The sequence below is a fragment of the Neltuma alba genome, unplaced genomic scaffold (assembly GCF_004799145.2).
Source record: "Neltuma alba isolate B1F8T4 unplaced genomic scaffold, ASM479914v2 tig00010231_pilon, whole genome shotgun sequence".
Taxonomy (NCBI): Eukaryota; Viridiplantae; Streptophyta; class Magnoliopsida; order Fabales; family Fabaceae; genus Neltuma; species Neltuma alba.
In genome coordinates, this window is record NW_021635163.1 from 42,480 (window position 1) to 63,594 (window position 21,115).

Sequence of the window (21,115 nt, forward strand, 5' to 3'; positions counted from 1 at the left end):
GGATAATTGAATGATTAAATTGAAACATTGAATGTTGGGGAAAAACCTCGTTTGATGTTAAGGGACCTGTCTATAAACAAGACAGTGAGAGGGGGTTTTAGAGTGAAATTATAAAGCCAATGGGCGAATTGTAAATATCTAACAATAGGAGGATTAATATTTTATTTTGACAATTATCATCTTGTAGTCTTATACCCAAGGCTGCCCCAGCTTGGTTCGGTGCGATAGGCGTTCTTCCTCTTGCCCGCACGTTCCTCCAACTAGAGAGCGTCACCGCCTGTGCGCGCCATCGATCCAATATTACATAATCGGCCTCCGACGTTGATAATCAAGGTGGAATTATTGTTCAATTCATCAGTTGTAGGAGGAGATCGGTCTTTTCCCTATTAATCTTGTTCAACGAGGAAGGCGATTAGGTACTCTAATATACTCTCTTATCGCCATGAAGTTTTATGCTTTTTTGTTCAAATTTCATTTCTTCTCTTCGTCGGACAGAGGATCCCTAAGGCTTATTTTGTTTTTGGTGATTTTGTTTGATTTGTCTGTGTTGTGAAATATTTATTGGGGGGATTGGGTTCAGTGTATAGCGCAAATGCTTAGCTAATTGTGGTTGTTCCTTATATCATCTTTGCGTTTTCGTTTCGACAATTATATGTTTGAATTTGATATCGGCAAGTAATTGAAGCATAGAGTAGGGGATGGTGGAGTAGAACAGATTGTGAACCATTAAATCACGCTGTGCAAACCTTAATTAAGAGCCAGAATGTCACTTTTTATACCATCACAGAATCGTAGATTGTCTGTCGTGGTTTTTTCATATGCTGGATGCTGGTTGTTTTGATCACTCAACAATTGAATGTGTAGACTATTTGGCATCTTTAAAACTGAAGCCTTTTGGATTCAAAAGGTGCCTTATTTGTTGTATTAGGTGGTTTGATTCAAGAACTGGTGCCGTGATATTATCCTCTAGAATCTGTCGTTATTTACGCTATAGTTCAATTTCTGTCAAGCACTATTTTTCTCGATGATTTATGATGTAATCATTGTTGTTATGTTGTATGTATTGTTAATCCAAGGTGTTAATGAATAATGATGTCTGTTTGGTATTCACTTGTCAAATAAAATGTTTCCTTTTTAAAAATAAACAATCATACTTGGGATTAATTGCATTATCTTACAAGCATTCTAAACTTGATGGTCAGACAGTGTTTTGCTGCATTATTTGCTGTTTGATGATGGATGACGGAGTGCCTCCAAGCCTTTTTGTTAATGATGGTTCATTCATGGAGAGGTTCAAGCAACTTCAACAAGAGCAGGAGAAGAAAAATGAAAAATTAGAGGATTCTAAACCTATTAAAATTGTTTCAGGGTCTTTGACTCCTAATCTTTCTGGTAGTAAAAAGATCTCTGCAGACTTGAAGGCTAATACACAGAAAACATCCCAGGCTGTTTCCAGTGGCAAGCTTGCATTCAGTTTAAAACAAAAGTCGAAGCTAGTGCCTCCACCTGTTAAGTTAAGTGCAGATGATGAAGAAGAAACAGATGGTAGTAATGTTTCGAATGAGGCACCTCTAAAACGGCAAAAGTTGGGGCGTGAAGATGTCACTGAGCGATCTTCTAGACAATCTGATGATGGTAATTACGTTTCACATAATCTCTTTCCGTGTCTAATGCGCTTGTAAAGTGCTGAGTTAGGGTACTCAAAATATATATATATATATATACACACACACACACACACTCCTCTAATCCTATTTATAAGTCACTTCTAACATGTTTCATACAGATCAAGAAAAACCTTAAACTTTATTAATTTTTATTTAAAATTCAACAACTTTCCAACTTTATTCCCGTTTAATATATATCATACCTCATGTAAACAAAGTCAACACAATAATAAATGAAGGGTAAAATTGTACATCTATATAAAAAATTTCTTTTGGTGCTAAATAAATAGAACCAAAAAATGCCTTCTTTCTCTGTCCTATAAATAGGACTAGAGGAATATATATATTAACTGTTTCTGTCCTTTCCTTTATTGATTAATATTGTTCATTCATATAGCATTTGAGAGACTCCTCCTCTGCTTTGCCATAGTACTGATCTGCTTTCTGATTCTCTTCCTCCACTTCCATTTTCAATTTGTTCTCAGAATCTTTTTGTCCTTTTCTCTTTTGCCGCCTTTCTTGTCTACTGCGGGGATCTGGCTCATGAACGAGAACGCATTTTATGTTTTCAATATATCTTCAAGGAACTATCTTTCATGTACTTGTCTTTGCCTCTTAGGTGACATTTGATCAATGAATTTTGATATTCTGCATCATCAGAAAGATATTTATAAAAATTAAAGAGTTTGAATGAGATCCATGACAAAGTCAATATTTCAGTGTTGGTTATGAATTTGATGTCCATCATGGTAGATTAAAATTTTCAATTTGTTCTCAGAGTCTTTTTGTCCTTTTCCCTTTTGCCGCCTTTCTTGTCTACTGCTGGGATCTGGCTCATGAATGAGAACGCATTTTATGTTTTCAATATATCTTCAAGGAACTATCTTTCATTTACTTGTCTTTGCCTCTTAGGCGACATTTGATCAATGAATTTTGATATATAATTGATGAAATCTCTTAAGCATGATATACTTTCCTACCTGAGGAATGTAGGAGGATTTAAGGGTAAAACAGTTTATTAGGCACTTGTCATCTTTACAATAATTATGCAATGGAATAGAGGAAGAGTAAGGAGGATGTGAACTTGGTTGTAACTGCGAAGCATGTTTGGAGCTTTTCTTTGAGATATATATCGGTAAAACATGATCAAAATATGTCATTCCTTCTCATCCTGTCTAGGCATACAGTTGAAATTGCAATATTTGTCCCTCTGCTTTCTCATTTTGAAAATAGAGTTGTTCTCCCCATGAGCAGAGTTTCATTATTGAAGAGGTGGTCTCGGTGTATACAATCTTTGCTCATTGGAACTTTGTAGCAAAGAAAATAAAATATCTTGGATATTTGTCTGATGAATGCAGCTTATTCCTCAAGTTCCTATCGAGAATGGTCTATTGGCATGCCTGCTACAAGGGTAATTTGCATTCTCTTGTTCATGCTCTCGGTATTAATGAGTTTTGTAAGTGCTATGCAGCACCTCCTTCCCCAAGTGATCCTACAGTGAAGAAAGTTGCTGAGAAACTAGCAAGTTTTGTGGCTAAAAATGGAAGGCAGTTTGAGGATGTTACACGTCAAAAAAATCCAGGGGATACACCTTTCAAGTAAGTTTCTGGTGAACCTTGACCATATTCAACTGTTCTTTCGCTCATGGTCTATAAATTTTAATTTTATGCTAATGCATTTTTTAGGTTTTTATTTGACGAGAAATGTGCTGACTACAAATATTATGAGTATCTACTAGCCCAGGAAGAAAAGGCTCTGGTGCAGCCCCGGGAATCACAGACATCACGTAATGGTTTGTATCTGATTATATATTCTTATCCAAGTCAATTTTTGAAGGATTTGGCTGATGTTTGAAGATATGTGTTAGGTAAAATACATGAGTAGTCGTTAGTTAGTTATCTTCCGGTAGTCATTGTTCTGTTATGTTTAATTAGCCGTTAGGGGAGTAGGTAGAAGATTAGCACTTGTAAGTAGGCTCTATCTAAATCATTTGTACCTGTTGATTGATGTTGAGTAAAGTGCAATTGGGCATCTCTCATCTTTCTGTATCTAATTCTGTCGATTCTCTTCTGCTATTCATCTCGTTTCTCGCTCTTTCCCTTTCTTCCACTTTTTCCATACCAAATTGATTGTGTAGAAGCTAGTGACTCTGAACTGCCAAGGGCATAAAATACTACAACCTTTGCAAATTACCATATTTATTTAACATAGCAGTTTTTGACTGTTATTAAGAGTATGAAACACTAATATTTAACTAATAATATTATATTATAATTGTAGATAATCATGATGTCAATCTGGTTATTTGTCAGGCATGTTTTGGGCTTATAAATTCATCATTTGATTCATCATGAGATCTATAATATTGTCAATTTCATAGTAGATCTGAGTAGTAGATGACGATGTTGGTGGACTTAACAATTTAGCTTAGAGGTCATGGATTTAATTTTACAATTGTGACAAAGTGTCATAAATACAATTGCAATGGTATTAGAGTTAATTGTTATTCTGGAATTCATGCTCCCCCCCCCCCCCAAAAAAAAATCTGTTTTCGTGCTGGATTTTATTTGCGCATATGACATGTTAAAGGATTAGTAAATAGCAATATGCCCGTAGGAATATTGCTTCAATAACAAATCAGTTTTTAGATGTGAGATGTCTTGTCAAGGTTAACATTATTGAGAAATCATGTGGCTCTTGTTCTCTGTAATTCTTGGCATGTGTTTTCTTACCTCACTGGGAAGTATGGTGAACATTTTCACATGCAGTGGGTACAAGCTCCTCTTCATCTAGACCGACCAATGTTCCTCGGAGATCATCTCAGCAGCATTCAGCTTACCAAATTCCTGCATCTGCTCTATACGACAGTTCTGAAGATCCTGGAGGTTATGGATCTTCAGGTCAAGCAGCATCAGGAGGAAGTGCTAGTAAGAACTGTATCTGTTTAATTGTTCTTGGTTTTCTTCAGTGTTCACCTTTTGATCTGTGTTCATCTGTCAATGTGACGAATTTGAATATGAAGTAGACAGAAATAACTGCATTTGTCTGTGTCGTACTTGGTCTAAATAAATCAAAGATCTGAGCACTTGTGGGGTGTTTTCAATATTTTAAACTCTTCTCATGTGCTTGGTGTGCAATCCTTTTGATGTATGCCATGTGTGTTAGATGAAACTGGCGGATCATCAAATGCTGATTCTTTAGCATTAATGGAGTTCTACATGAAGAAAGCTGCACAGGAAGAGAAGATGAAAAGACCTAAGTATTCTAAAGATGAGATGCCCCCTCCTGCCTCTCTTCAAGGTTTGCTTTTTGCATGAGTTGCGGTGTTGAAAAAGTGTTTCTTGGTGTATATGCATTTACCATTCAAAAGCAGTTCCTATCACACTTTTGCTTTCTGTGGAATATTCTTCTAATTGCTTCCTTTTGTGTAGTACAGCTTCTACTAAAAAAGGTCATCACATGGGTGATTACATTCCCCAAGAAGAACTAGAGAAGTTCTTGGCTACCTGTAATGATGTAGCAGCGCAGAAAGCTGCCAAGGAGGCTGCAGAGAAGGCTAAAATTCAGGCTGATAATGTGGGTCACAAGCTTTTGTCTAAAATGGGATGGAAAGAAGGTGTGTTTTGCTTTTCCTATTCTCTTTTCTTTTCAAGCGCTTGAGTGCATTTCATTCAAAAAATTCTCATTCAACTGAAGCTCAAGCTCCAGCTGTTATATTAAGGCATCTTTTTTCCCTCACCTGTGTACTCCTTTGTGTGAAGTGAGTATAAATGGATTGTAAGACAAGTTAGTTCTCTGAATCTGCCATTGGGTTGTGTTTTCTGAGGTCCACTTTTATGTATTCAGATGATGTGAAATTGTTGATGAAAGAATTGTGGTTTTTATGATGTTGATGCGCTTATTATTTCTTCTTTTGCCAACGATTATCTTAAATTCCAGGCGAGGGTCTGGGCAGCTCCAGGACTGGTATTTCAGATCCAATCATGGCCGGTAATGTTAAGATGAACAACTTGGGGGTTGGTGCAAACAACCCTGGGGAGGTGACTCCTGAGGATGATATATACGAGCAGTACAAAAAGAGGATGATGCTTGGTTATCGTTACAGACCCAATCCTCTGGTACAAACACCTATTCCATTTTTTTCTCATTTGTGTTTGTCTTACTTCAGCCAGTATAATGTAATGCGATTTACTGATATTCATGTTTTTGTATCCACAGAACAATCCTCGCAAGGCTTATTACTGAGGCATGAAGCATAAACGTCAGTCTTGTTTAGGAAAAATGGTTGGTGTTGTTGGATGAGCATGTATGGGTCATTCTGTACTGTACTTCCATCAGCAGTGCGACTCTCCCGGCTTAATTTTTTTTTTTTGGGTCCCCGCTGCCTTGGTGAAATTTGTTTACTTCTATTATAATTACACTTAGCCAAGAAAGAATTGTGTTAGAATTTTCATTTAAGCTTTTATCCGTCTTGAGCTATCCTTTTGCACACTATTTATCGAGAAGGGATTGGGCTGTGTTTCACGTTTGTTAATGAAGCTTGTTCTTAATAAACAAAATTGTTAGGCGAATGTTATCAAAAGCAAATTGGAATATTGGCGTGCAGTACATGCTCGAGTATTGGTTTATGGTCTGAGAAACAATATAAAACCCTGTCTTTCTGATTCAGTATTCACAAATGAGTTGGGAAAAATCATAACGGAAAAATTTGAAGAGAACATGTCATTTATGAAATATAAAGGACTAAAAATTCGTCGCTGTAAAATTAAAGCAGCTTAAAGCTTTGCGCTCGTACAAATTACTGCAAATTAATTACATCGCATACACACACAGTAAAATTTCTTTTCAGTCATCAAGCCTGTCAAAAATTACTTTTTAGCTAACATGTTCTTCCGATTAATTCAGCAACGAGGTACCCCTGGAATTTGTTTTTAGCAGGTGAATTTTCTTTTGAATTAGAGAAACAGATACTAACCGTTTAATATTACAAGCGAAATTAAATCTGACATCTCATTCACAGGAAAATATTTATGCCGCTAGACTATAAGACCAGCACATGAATCTGAAATGACTGTGAGGATAACTCTGTCATCAGCCCGTCAGTCATATTCTTATCAACTAAACAAAATTTGTATTAATAAAAGCAATGTTTTAAGAACCGGACCGGACCGAACGGTCGAACCGGTTGAACCGTGACCCGGACTCGTTAACGGCTCGGTTTGGACCAAAAAACCGTTCATATAGTTGAGCCGGATTGGACCGGAGTTGAGCTGTTATTAAGCCGGAAACCGGAGTTGGACCGGGAACCGGAACGGTTTTCAGAAAACCGGACGGTTTTTAGCCTGACTGAAAAAATACTAAAAATTTAAAAAAAAATAGAAGAAAAATAAAAAATTGATCCCCTTAAGTATCCTAATATATTTTTAGACTATTTATAACCATAGAGTATTATTTCATTGAAATTTCATATATTGTGGTGTTAAAATCATAAGTCGCTAGTCTTTTTGTTTTGATATTTGGTCTATCGTTTAAAAAAATATTTTGATTTGAATGAATTGATAATTTGTAATATCATTAAATATTTTAAACATACATAAATTTAAATATATAAGGTTTTAGTCCATTTTCAATGATTTCATTATAATTTTAGATTATTTAAATGCATTCTAAATTATTTAATAATTTGATATTTTTCATATATACTAATTATATGTATATAATATTGTTTTAAATTAATTATTGCATCACCGGTCTGACCAAACGGTCCGACCGATCCGACCGATTGAACCATGACCCGTTGATCTTTCCGGCTCGACTTCCGGTCCGGCTTTTAAAACATTGAATAAAAGAGAATGTTGCTTCACACAAGGGCATATCCTCCTCCTTCGTCACAATATCATCAAATTCAGCAACTAGTTCAATTCTTGTACTAAACGCAGAGCAAAAGGATTAAAAAGTTGCACAAGTAGCCGCTAGAAAATGACCTCCAATCACAAAGCCACTGACGTGCCTAACACAATTATAATATGACAAAAACAATCCTCCTACCCACATAAAAATAACAGAAAAGGCAAAAGCAAGAAGCTCCATTAGGTCTTCCTCTGCAATTGCTTTTCAGTTCCAGCAATGGGAGACAGTCACACATCCATTCCAATCACTTCATTCATAGGCAGCCAACAAATCCATCAGCCAATCCCATTTAACTATAATCTTAGGCCTTGTTCCACTTGCAAGAACCAAAGCATTATCACACCAGTATGTGTGTGCATACAAGTCTTACTTTATATGCTATTAAGATTTGATGGATCATCATGGTGTATAAAATTACCACGTGTGCCAAAAGCATGCAAACGACAATTTCATATCACCTGACCAATAATATTTCACTAGCATTAATTTAAAAATCAACTTAGTGATGTCTAATGAGATTTAACATACATACTCTCTCCAATCCAAAATATAGGTAACATCAAACCACTTAATAGGAATTAAAAAGACATTAAATTTATCTTGAGTTGAAAGATTTTTCTAGGTTTGCTCCTGCCCAAATACATCTCACCTCTCCCTTTCTCAATATCTAATGAGTATAGCTATTTATTGCTTTCGTATCAAGCATGAGATTGGATCAAAAATAGCGTATGAAAGGATTACGGTTCATATAGTATAGTACGATGAACCAAGTGAATGGAATGCTATCTATTGGCAGCTTGGTGTAGGTGTAATACCAATTAATAAACAAGTCTAAGGATAGAAAATGGTAGCTAGTGACTTCCTATGTGACTTGTGTTATAGACCAAGAATTTTCTCTAGAAAGCGCCTTATATTTTTGGTTAGGGAGTAAATTAAAAATGCTTACTCATGCGTTGCATAGTTAATAAATTATTGGCTTATATATTGTACATGTGTTTTCTAGACATTGATTTTTGTGATCACACAAGCGCAGAACCTATTCACATGACAAACTATAATTACTATGAATAAAATAAATATTTCAAAAACTAATATTCCCCTCAATCCTTTTTATAAGATCTAATTTAAGGTCATCTGAACATTAAATGTATTTTTTTTATAAATTTTATCTCTAATTGTATTATTTTTTCCACATACATTCTCCGTTATCTTTTTTTCAACTATTTCTCTCTCTCTTTCTCTCTCTTACACACTCACATTTACTCAATTACAAATAAGAGTATATTTAGAAAAAATACATTTTTTTTTTACATATTTATTACTTTTAACTTTTGTTAATAGATTTTATAAGCCACACAATTAATTGGATGTTTTATCATTACAGATATTCATGAAGTCATGCACACGACATTATTTATAAGCCACTAACTCCCTAAAAAATTATACAATGATTGATCGATTGTTGGAACTGTATATAAATGTTGGAGAATATGCCACAATAGCTTACACACACAAGTGCGCATGCTTGCTATGCATGTTGATATTAAGTAACTTAGTGATTAGTGATGTCTTTAACATTTAACCAAAAAAAGTGTTTGTTTAAGTGAATGCTTGCGTGAAGATTCTTATAAATGTATCTCTTCTCTTGTGTCCAATTCTGATTCCTGACTCCACTAAATTATTGGAGACAAACTGCATCCAGATTTAATGCCCAGTTATGCCTGAGCAGTGACACAACATTCCCATTATTCGGAGACTTCAAATCAAATGATTAGAATCCTTATTCCATTGTGGGAATCAGAATTTGTACTCTTCCACTACCACCACCACTACATGCAGCTTCCAAGAGCCATTTAGCAATACGTGTTTTGCTTAAATGCCAAATGACCCGTTTGTGGTTCGGATTCAATTTCACCTATACTCTTGGCTATTAAGTATGTTGGGAGTCAAGTGTGAGTAAGAAGAAGTCATAATATATTGGACAGAGTTATTAGGTTAAGAAAAGATAAAGAGATTCACAAATTTGAAGTACTTTCGTTTTCCTTTGATTGGAAAGGCTTTATTAAGTTTACAGGTTAACGGACGTAGAAAATGAACTTTCTATTTTAGTTACTTAATTCAATTGATATAGAAAGTCTTTTTTACACCGTTTGTTTTATCGATATACTACTTCTGGTTCTAATTATAAGATCTCATTTGTAAATTACAAACGAGGTCTTATAATTTGGACCTGAGGTAGTAGATTTTTTACAAATTACGATACTAATATATACTACCTTTTAGTAATCAACGTGAACAGCCCTCCCAAATTGACGTAAAAAGTCTTTCTTGCGGCAGTGAAGTGGTATTATAGGTGGTTTAAGTAAAGACTAATATGAAGACTAGATATATACGGAAGAAAAATTAAATTGATGACATCTATCTTTTCCAAAGGAGGCACGTTCATTGGAGGATGAATATGATGTTAAAGATAACATCTTCTCAAATCAAATAAAGAGGGCCATAGGAAGTCTAGGGAAGTGCTTTACGCTGCATATCTCACTCAGCTGAATAAAGAATAGTCTGTATTATCATTATTATTTGGATAAATTCCATTTTTTTCAATTTCTTTTTGGTCTCATAAGGCAGCAGATTCCCCACCACCTACTGTCGAATTTCAGGACAAAGTATTTATATGATTCTAATATTAGAAAGACAGATTCTAGGGATCCAATCACCAAATGCCAGCTAGACTTTTTTCTTTTCATTTTTTACACCCATTGGGAAAACCTAACATTATCTTTTAGTCTTTAATTTCTTTTCACCCAAGACTCTTGAAAGAGACAAGTGCCAATTTATGGCCATTCATTGGTTGTTTCTTTATGCGTTTTTTAAATGGCAAAGGGAAGGAACAAAAAGAGCCAACCTTTTTGGCTTTGTCCTAAGTGTTCGATTTTGTACCTAATAAATATGTAGCATCAACTTAGGTCATTAATCAAACTTTAGTATCATCCACTCATTCAGAAGTATTTGAAAAGGTTAGGAGGAAAAAAAATTGAAGTAAAAGTTATATAGAAAAAACTGTCCATTGATTATAGGCTAGGGATATTTAATGTAATGCCGCCCTTTCTTCCAAAACCATAAAAACTCAACATTTTCTTCAAGCAATGACCCTATTATGATTAAAAAATAAAATTTATTAAATAATTTTACAATAGAAAAGATTTTAACCAAATAATGAAAGCTAACCATAGCAATAAATTCCATGTCAAAAAGTCTACCATCCAGGACTCAAACCCCATAAACATATCAAATAAGATATTAACTCTAATCTTTAATATAAGAGTTAAATAAAATATTTATTTTGATTCTAAATATAAGATTTTAATCTACTTTATCTTTTAAATTCATAATTTTCTTCCCAAAATATATCTTTATTGATTGCATATGTTAAGGAGCTCCATCAAATGATTTTTTATTTTTTGGGGGGGGGGGTAGATAGTTCTAATGCAGATGATTAACAAAGGTATATCTTACAACAATTTTTTTTATAGATACCTACTTTAACTAATTTTTTTAATACTCTCCTTTTCATCATAATTCAAATTTAAAACTCAAAAAATAAAAGTAAGTTAGTTCAATGCCTAATTTAATTTGAATACGACTTTTACACCAATGAATGCAGAAAAGATAAAAGAGAAAAGGTTTAGGTCTCAACTAGCCCATCATTATACTCACTTACTGGTCAAGATTTAGTACTGCAACATCCAAACCCAACAAATCATGATTAAGTTATCCAAGAGTTTTTATTTTAATTCTTTCCCCCTTTAAAGATGTACTACCTTCTATTAAGAGTCATTCTGGAAGCTTTTCGTATTCCCTAGTATACCCTTTTTGATCTCAAATAAGATACTTATTGGGACATTTTAGTGATTAAAAATTTAAGTCATATTTTAGCTTATTATATTCGAGACATTGTTAATTTCATGACCTAGCTAAAGAATTATCAATACAATTAGCTTCTCTATATGCAAAAGAAGGTTAATCGCTTGTGCAGAATCACAGTATTATTAACTGGTTTTATTTAAAAAAAAGTTGAGAAACCTTGTTCCCAAAATCAAATTGAATTGCGTTATTAAAAGAATCAAATTGAATTGGTATACCCAAAAAAAAAGTTGAATTGACTGGGTTTAATTGATTGAATTGGAAAGTAGTCGATGGACAAGATCCATAATTCCACATAATAAATGAAAGATAGTTATCATTAAGATTTACATGCAAAAAAAAAAAAAGGGTTTTTAAGATTTTGGCTAAACTGAGTTGAGGTCATGAGATCATGTCTATAAAACTTCCTTAATCTTTAGAATTTGATATTAAACCTCTTCAACTTACCACTTTGATGCATAAAACACCTTCTCTTAATGAAACATACTTGTCTCCCTCTGGGTCCTTTTTTTTTTTTTGGGTTTGGATTTCCCTCCATTTTTATAACATGTTTTGTTTAAAGCATTAATTTTTTTTATTCCTAATTAACTATAAAATTTTCTAACCAATTAACCAAATTCTTTTAACTGATGATTTTTATTGAGGGTAATTTTGATGTTTCACAAAACATAACTAATTTTAACTAACTTCGTTAATTTATGTAAAGTTGTTATTGGATGCGTATATAAATAATAAGGGATGAAAGCAGCATATAATAAGTATACCATAAGACTTTGTGTTGAAAAAATGATTTGACAATCAAAATCAAACTGATGGCTCAAGAATTAATCAGACAGGTTAAAGGTTTCTTTTTCTTCAAAGGTAACCATACTTAATCTCCACATTAATCAATGCTCATGTATGTCAACGATTTTTTTTTTCCAATTTACTTTGCATTAGAAATTTTATCCAACATTTAATTACTTCCATGCTTACAAGTAAAATTAGTTTATTTATTTAGTCAAGTTGCACACATTTGGGTAATATAGCGAAAATTTCCCTTAACTTGTATCTGAAAAGTTGGTCACTTCTCAGGCATTTGTGGATACGTCGACAATGTGAAGAACAAGCTTCCCCCGAATTCGAGTATCAGTATTATAAATTTTATCATATAATATGTATGGATCAAAAATAGGGATAAAATGCTTAAATACCCAGAAGAATATATGAAGGAGCACCCAGTATCTAGAAGGTTTTTTTTTTAAACTCTTTTATGCTTTGAAAATATATTTTCGCATTATTTCTGTCCTGAACCGTTATCTACTGAAAAGTTTGATTATTAAAGACACTAGTCAAACTGTATAATTTAATAGTTAAACTTAATGGTAGATAATAGTCAGGATATTTTTACTATAAAATAAAACTTTCAGGCATATAAGACCCCAAAAAAAAACTCCCCAATACTAGGTGCTCTTTCATAGATACTTTTGAAGTATTTAAACACTTTATTCTATTAAAAATATATAGTAAGCTGTATTATTTACATATCACAAACAATATATACTCTCGCTAGGGGTATTTTTGAAAAGATGAAATAATTTTAATAATATTAACCAATTTTAATTAAATGTATAGTTTGTGTAGCTAATTAAAAAGGACTTATAATTAGAAAAAGATGGAGTAAATTATTTAATATACTAATATATAGAATTACAAAACTGAGGTTAAAGTTCTCTATGAACATATGGTTGAGTCCTCAAATTTCATATAAAATTATCTTATTATGCTAAATTTGATACAACAATAACAACAAAGCCTTATCCTACTAGGCGGAGTCAACTACATGAATCACACGACGTCATTGAGCCCTATTCAAAGCCAAATCTTTGGATATATTGTTAATTGAAAGATCTCTCTTAATACTTCATTAAGTGTTGTCTTCGGCCTTCCACTACTCCTTTTTAGAGGACTCCATATTGTTTGATCAACTCTTATCACCGGCACGTCCAAAGACCTTCTTTGTACATGATCAAACCATCTCAATTGGTTTTCTATCATTTTCTCATTAATAGCAGCCACTCCAACTTTTTCTCCTATATGTGCATTACGGATCTCGTCTTTTTTTGTATGACCACACGTCCATCTCGACATTCTCATCTCAGCAACTACCACTTTATGCTCATGTTGTCCCTTTAAAACCCAAGACTCACTGCCATATAGTATTGTCGGTCTTATAGCAGTGCAGTAAAACTTTCCTTTAACCTTATTAGATACTTTCTTATCACAGATAACTCCTGTTGCTTTTCTCTATTTAAACTACCCAACTTGAATTCTATGACTAACATCTCTATCAATTTCACTATCTTTTTGTATAATTGATCCCAAATATTTAAACTTTTTTACTTGTGGAATGACTTAATCTCCTAATTTGACCTCCAAGTCTGTTCTAACTTGTCTCTTATAAAAAATACAATTCATATATTCTATCTTGCTTCTACTCAAATAAAAACCCTTTGATTCCAAGGTTCTTTTCCATGTCTCAAGTTTAGCGACAATCTGTTCTTTTGACTCGGCCAATAGAACTATATCATCAGCAAAAAACATGTACTTTGGGATTTCTTCTTTGATATGCTTAGTTAGAACATCAAAAACTAAGTTAAACAAATGAGGGCTCAAAGATGATCCGTGATGTAGGCCAATCCTTATAGGAAAGTCCTTTGTCTCACCGCCCAACGTTCTAACACTAGTTGTGACCCCCTCATACATGTCTTGTATGATTTTGATATAAGCGACACGCACACCTTTCTTCTCTAAGGCTCTCCAAAGCACTTCTCTAGGCACATGGTCATAAGTTTTTTTCAAATCAATAAAAATCATATACAAGCCTCTTCTGTGGCTTCGATACTTTTCCATTAACTCTCTTAATAAATGAATTACTTCTGTTGTCAATCTTCCTAGCATGAACCCAAATTGGTTTTCAGAAACACAAATCTCCAATCTTAGCCCATGTTCTATCACCTTCTACCACAATTTCATGGTATGGCTCATGAGCTTAATCCCTCTATAGCTAGTACAGTTCTGAATATCCCTTTTATTCTTATAAATAGGTACTAAAGTACTTTTTCTTCAATCATCAGGCATTTTCTTGGAGCGCAATATCTTTTTGAATAACTTAGTAAGCCATAGCACACCACCTTCACCCAAACATTTCCAAACTTCAATAGGAATACCATCATGTCCAACTGGTTTATTGTTTTCCATTTTCTTGAAAGATTTCTTGACTTTACCAACTCGAATTCTTCGATAAAAAGCAAAATTATGTTCCTTTTCTCTAATTATCAAATCTTCAGGCTCACAAGTCAATCCTTCGCCCCCATTGTTAAATAGCTTATAAAAGTCGGCTTCCTATCGATCCTTAATATCACCATCAATAACAAAACTCTACCTTTTTCGTCTTTTATACATCTTACTTGGTCCAAATCTCTTTTTTTTTTTCTTTATTCTTTGCGATCTTGTAAATCTTGCGTTCACCAATCTTAGTTCTTAAATCCTTATATAACTTCTCAAAAGCTTCAGTACAAGCTTCACCCACTACTCTCCTAGTCTTTTTTTTTTAGCTAAACGTACCTTTCCTAATTTTTAGCATTATTACATAAATGTATCGCTTTAAAACAATCTCACTTATGCTTTATTTTTCCTTGCACATTCTCAGTCCACCACCTTGTCTCCTTATCTCGACAACCACAATCTTTTGATTCACCCAAGATTGCTTTAGCAGCCTTCTAGACCTTATTAGTAATTTCCATCCACATAAGATTAGCATTTTCTTATAGCTTCCAAACCCCTTCCTTTAAAAGAGTCCTTTTGAAAATCTCTCGCTTCTCTCCCTTTAACTGCCACCATTTGACCCTTGAGGTTGACACTTGTTGATGCTTTTATTTTATACATTTAATATGCACATCAAGGACCAGTATCCTATGTTGTGTTGTCACATCATCTCTAGGAATCACTTTACAATTTGTGTAGAGTTTTCTATCAGGATTCCTTACCAGAAAGAAATCAATCTACGACATATGGGTTTCACTCTTGTAAGCGATTAAATGTTCCTTCTTCTTCTTAAAGCAAGTGTTAACAATCTTGAGATTGTACGGGAGGGAGAAATCAATAATAGTTTGCCTTTCATTATAAGCACTCCAAAACCCATACCATCATGAGCCCTTGCATATTGTCCCGCTTCTTTACTAACATGTCTATTAAGATCATCACCAATAAAAATCTTTTTCACGAGTGGTATGCTTTGAATCAAACCCTCCACATTTGTCCAAAATTTCCCCTTAAGATGGTCTTTTGCCCTTACTTGAGGTGCATAAACACTAACCACATTGATAGTATCCCTCCCCGCGATTATTCTTAAAAAAAAATGATTCTGTCTTCTATCCTTTTAACTTCCACCACATTCTTTTTTCATTCATTATCGATGATAACACCGGCTCCATTCCTTGTGCCTACCTTTCCCGTGTATCAAAGTTTGAATCCATTAGTAAATTCGAAAGCCTTCTCTCCAACATATTTAGTTTTTTGAAGGCACAAAATATTAATCTTCCGTTTCTCTATTACTTCCACCACCTCCCTTGATTTACCACACAAGGTCCCAATGTTCTAAGTTCCAAACTTGATCTTGCTTGAGCTAACTTCTTTAATTGCCTTCGTCTATAAGAGTACAGTAGCCCTTGCTCATTTAATACTATATTCGGGTAACAATGCAACAGTTCTTGCTTACTTCTTACTGTGCTCGAGCCATACAACGTGTTACTTCTGGGCAATGACCCAGCAATAACACAATTTGTTTGTTGATCCATGTCATAAAAGATTTGACAGAGTTTTACGTTGACTAGTGAGGGTCTAACACAACTCTTCTCCTTTACTCAGGCTTGGGACCGGCTATGCAACATAGGCGGATTTTATTATGGTAAATTTGATGATTGATTGAGATTGAATAATTGAAGCGTAACAAATAAGTTAGAAAAATTTCAGTCCAAGATTACTCTTAGAAGGTATTGCGTTGACAACGACATTGACTTTTTAGTTTTTACTTTTTATACAAAATGTCAAACGCTAAACTTCAAAGCTATCCACGAGGAACGCGTGTAAATGTGAATTCCGTTGACATTGAATTTTCATGTCTTCGTAATTTTATTGGTTTGTTGACTTTTTATATAATAAAAATAATAGTACTATTATTCATTCAAATATGGTCACTCATGCACTGTTTAAAGTTTTAAAAAATAAACAACTCATGACTCATAACTTACGAATAATATAATTTTTATAATTAATGTTAATATTATTTTTTTAAAAATAACATATGAAAGTTGAAACCTCTTCAAAATAATATCGTCACATTTCTTGTTAAAATATCAAATCAAAGAAAACAGTATTTTAATGAGGACTTTCAAATGCTATTTAACAGACTAAAGCTGTTAATTTATTATTAAATTATTTGACAATTATTAATTTTTATTGCTGTTTGATGAATATATGAAATTAAAAAATAAATAAATAAGTTTTGACGTGCAATTTATGCAAAATGATGAATTGGTCAATCATACAGCTGCAGGAGGTTAACGAATTCAGTAAGTGTTGTTTGTCTTCCCATTTATACTGTGAAAATTTTGGTCATCTTCAACGCAATTTTACTTTAACGCAAATTAAATATCAGAAAAAAGTTTGAAAACACAATCTTTGAATTTTCTTTTTATATCATTCGTTTAAATTATATTCTAATGTGGGAACTCGGTCAATATATATATATGCTATTTACTTACTAAAAAATTGACTGTCGAAATCCTTATCATAACATAGAAACAATTTTTCTTTAATAAAAAATTGCAAAAATATACTTCACAAAAATCATTATTCCGTCACCAACTGAAAATGTTATTCAGTGCTTGACTTCAATCACGTCTAAATGTACTTATTAATATCACTTTTCATTTTCACCTAAAAAAAATATCACTTTTCAGAAAATATCTTCTAAATATTATCATTTTTTTTAAAAAAAAAATGCTCTTGAAATCATGACTTTAAATCAATTTTATGCAAAATATATTCTCTCACCACTAATCTAAACACGTCCTTAAACCCTTGTATCCTCCAAGTTCACAGGTTTTGAGTATCTACCGCAATATTTTTCTATACTTTTCTACCTCCTTTTACATAAAATACAAAGATTCCATCATAATGAATCTATTTGTAAAAGGATGTATAGAAGATTTTATTATGACTGGACTGATGATGAGTCAAGCATCACTAATTATCCCGATCCAATTATTTTGTTTTGTTTTACTTAATTAGCGCATGAAATACACTGTCATGATATATTGTTATTACGCCTATTAATATAATCATATAAATTAATTATTTTATAATTATAAAAAGATGCATGATGAGGAAAAAAAGAAGAAGAAATTATGCATGCTTTTTTTCTCAAAATTAAATATTAACTAATTTCTAAAAGTTTCATTAGATTTCCACTGATACAAACTAAACTCAAGACCTCGTTCTAAAGGCTGGTTTTTATTTTTGTATTTTTCTCTAAATTAATGATGTAGGTAAGTTAAAGTTTGGCGGTTTCAAGGATTTGATTGTTGGTCAAAACGAAGAGAATGGAAGTTTATTTGAATAATGCAAATGGAAGGTTCTATTATAGTTATAATGAGGAATGAAAAGGGTAATTACAAAACAAGACATTACATATCTAACTGTATATATAAATATGCCTCAAGGTGAACACAATTGTTTCAGGTTTCACCTTCTTCCTCTCTTCTCTTCTGTTTCTGTAAACTCTATTCTGAGCTCATATTCACCCACCTCAATACTTCAAACATATCGAATTACCCAACTTGTAAGGTTAACTAGAAAAAAAAAAAAATCCATCTTTTTCTTCTAATCTTCTTCTTCCTGTGTTTTTCGCCATTCATGGACATTGAGCTGAACTCCTGCCCTTGGTCATTTTATATTGTGTTTGAATATATGTTTCTGGGTTTGTTGTCAGGAAAGCGCCATGAGTGCTGTCTATAGCCCTGCTCTCAGATACTCGGGAAACTACTTAGAAGTGGATTCTAGAAGCATCCATATACAGCAGCAGCAGCAGCAACGTTGTTATCATCATAATCAGCAGCAGCAGCAAATTTCTGGGCTATTAAGGTACCGTTCTGCTCCAAGCTCACTGCTGGCAAACCTGGTGGAAAGAGGAGGAGGTTGCAGAGGTTTGGATCAACGGCAACAACATGAGAGAAGAGGTGATGTTCCATCCTTTAATGCAGAAATGGAAGGAATGTTAGATTCTGGTTCCGACAGTGGATGGAGCAATGCGAAGCATGAAGGAGGAGGAGGAGGAGGAGGAGGTTCTGTTTTCTGTAATGAGGCTGATCAGCTGATTCACAATTCTCATGAGAGATTCCAAGAATTTGCAGTGAGTGGGTCATGTTCAAGTGTGATGATGAATAATGTTATGGGTTTTCAGAACTCCGCTCAATCCAAAATGGCTTCTGTGAATTGTTCCAACAATCTTCTCATCAGGCAGAAGACCTCACCTCCTGGGTTTTTCTCCAGTTTCTCATTCACAAATGGTATTCCTTTTAATCTTTATTTTATGAATATCTTATTATTATTTTACTATTTTAGAAACTATATGCATGTTTTCCGTATATTTGCAGCACTGGGAGAACAAGCTGCGACATCCACTAGTGGGTTGAATGGTGCCCTTACCTTCTCATCTGAGCCATCTTCCTCTTGCCCAAGAAGGATGCCACAGATTGCAGAAAATGGAAATGAAACCCTAGAACTCCAAGAAGAACAAGAAGAAGATGAAGCAAGAACCTGTGTTGAAACTAGAAACCTGAGAAATGATAATGGAAGCCAGCAAAAAAGTTATGTGCCCAGTTTTACAAGTGACTTGTGGGAAGGTTCTTCATTCACAGCTCATAAAACAGCCAGTGACAGTAATGAATTCTTGTTTTCTACTTCAGATGCCTTGGAAACTCAGGTTGGTGTACCAAAACCTGGCAAGGTTTTCAATTCAATATCGTCTTCATATGATCTTAATTAATGTCTCTTTTGATGGTATTTAACAGAAAAGAGATCAATTTGGATATCAGAATGTTGGCTTAACTCATCAAATGAGTCTGCCTAGTTCATCAACTAAGACAGGTGGCATAGAGAGGATTTTGCATATTCAAGGATCTGTTCCTTGTAAAATTAGGGCCAAAAGAGGGTTTGCTACTCATCCAAGAAGCATTGCAGAGAGGGTAAAAATCTCAAAACTTAAATCTTTACTCGAGTTATTCTCATGAAGATATTTGCCCAAAAAAAAAAATTACATTTTTGTTATACTTGACAATTCAGATTCCTTGCAATACAAAATGACAAAAGTATATGTGCTTTATTTTGTTTCATTTTATGCCTTCATTATTTTCTCTCAAAATCTACTTTGGAAATTATTTACTGACTAAATGCATAAAATTTAGATCTAGGTTTCTCAGAAAAAATTAATCAATTAAAGAGGCAAACTTTTCTTAGAGGTAAAAACCCCTGTTTATCTATTTAAAATATAATTACTCCTTTCACCCAAGAAAAACAAAGAAAGAAAGAAAAGGTTCCTCACTCCACCATAAACAACTTATTGAACCTTTTTATTCATGTTATCAGTTAAGAAGAACAAGGATTAGTGAAAGAATAAAGAAGCTGCAAGAGCTTTTCCCAAAAATCGACAAGGTATCTCTCTCTCTCTCTCTCTCTCTATATATATATATATATATTTGTGTGTGTAACTTATTGCTTCTATGTTTACAGCAAACAAACACAGCAGATATGTTGGATTTGGCGGTTGATTATATTAAAGACCTGCAAAAACAAGTCAAGGTACAAAAAATATATATACATATAACTATTTCCTCCGGAAAAAAATTATTAAAAAAAATGTAGTTTTTAATCATCTGCTGTCAGATTATATAGTATAATGATGGCACATGAATATCTTATCCTTTTATAGCTTAACATTATAAAATTCATTCTTTTTTTTTTATAAAGGAAATTCATTCTTTAAAAAAGAAGATAAAAAGTAAAAAAATTTCCTTACATAAGATCATGAGTTTTAAATAACCTGAACTTTGTCTCCTCCTCTCCTGCTCTTGCAGATACTAACAGATACAAGGGCAAAATGCAGATGCTCAAGTGTTCAAAAGCAATATTGATCATGAAAATTGAAGCGGGTCCTTGAAAGTTAGGGTTTTACAAAGCTTTTCGTAGTAGTTATTTTTAACCGTTGGGTTTGTAAGATAGTTCAGATCATGTCACCTAACCAAGGTTATATAAATAGAGCGCGTGACAGATTACATTTTCACCCAACAAAAAGTCCAACGACCAAAAGTCAGTACTTCAAATATTTTGTATTTCACGCGTCTAGCTTCCTGACCATCATGATCTTTGAAAAAGGAACGAGGAAATTAATGTTTCCTAGTTGGTTTCTCTGTCTTTTCGATATTTATTAGAAGAAAATTTCTAACCTCGCTTCAATGTTTGATCTTTCTTGCTTGATTTACAGACCATAATGTAATTGCCATGTCCAACAACAT

The 21,115-nt window shown here is 33.5% G+C and overlaps 2 protein-coding genes across 3 annotated transcripts; both read left to right on the top strand.

The window, feature by feature from the left end:
- Positions 1 to 220: 220 nt before the first annotated feature.
- On the top strand, positions 221 to 6,238 carry LOC114755152 (SURP and G-patch domain-containing protein 1-like protein). Of its 2 annotated transcripts, none has more exons than XM_028944030.1 (9): positions 221 to 416; positions 1,207 to 1,635; positions 3,139 to 3,265; positions 3,353 to 3,459; positions 4,436 to 4,594; positions 4,833 to 4,967; positions 5,104 to 5,283; positions 5,607 to 5,785; positions 5,886 to 6,238. In XM_028944030.1, the coding sequence occupies exons 2-9, from the start codon at positions 1,233 to 1,235 to the stop codon at positions 5,910 to 5,912; spliced, it is 1,317 nt and encodes a 438-aa protein (XP_028799863.1). In that variant the 5' UTR covers positions 221 to 416; positions 1,207 to 1,232; the 3' UTR covers positions 5,913 to 6,238. The 2 variants fall into 2 exon arrangements, with proteins under 2 accessions (XP_028799863.1, XP_028799862.1); XM_028944029.1 differs by having other exon boundaries at positions 222 to 416; positions 1,203 to 1,635.
- A 12,068-nt stretch (positions 6,239 to 18,306) lies between these two features.
- Positions 18,307 to 21,045, top strand: LOC114755154 (transcription factor bHLH130-like). The gene is made up of 7 exons (XM_028944031.1): positions 18,307 to 18,384; positions 18,535 to 19,111; positions 19,199 to 19,527; positions 19,616 to 19,789; positions 20,190 to 20,255; positions 20,334 to 20,402; positions 20,678 to 21,045. The coding sequence occupies exons 2-7, from the start codon at positions 18,544 to 18,546 to the stop codon at positions 20,732 to 20,734; spliced, it is 1,263 nt and encodes a 420-aa protein (XP_028799864.1). The 5' UTR covers positions 18,307 to 18,384; positions 18,535 to 18,543; the 3' UTR covers positions 20,735 to 21,045.
- The last annotated feature ends 70 nt before the right edge of the window (positions 21,046 to 21,115 follow it).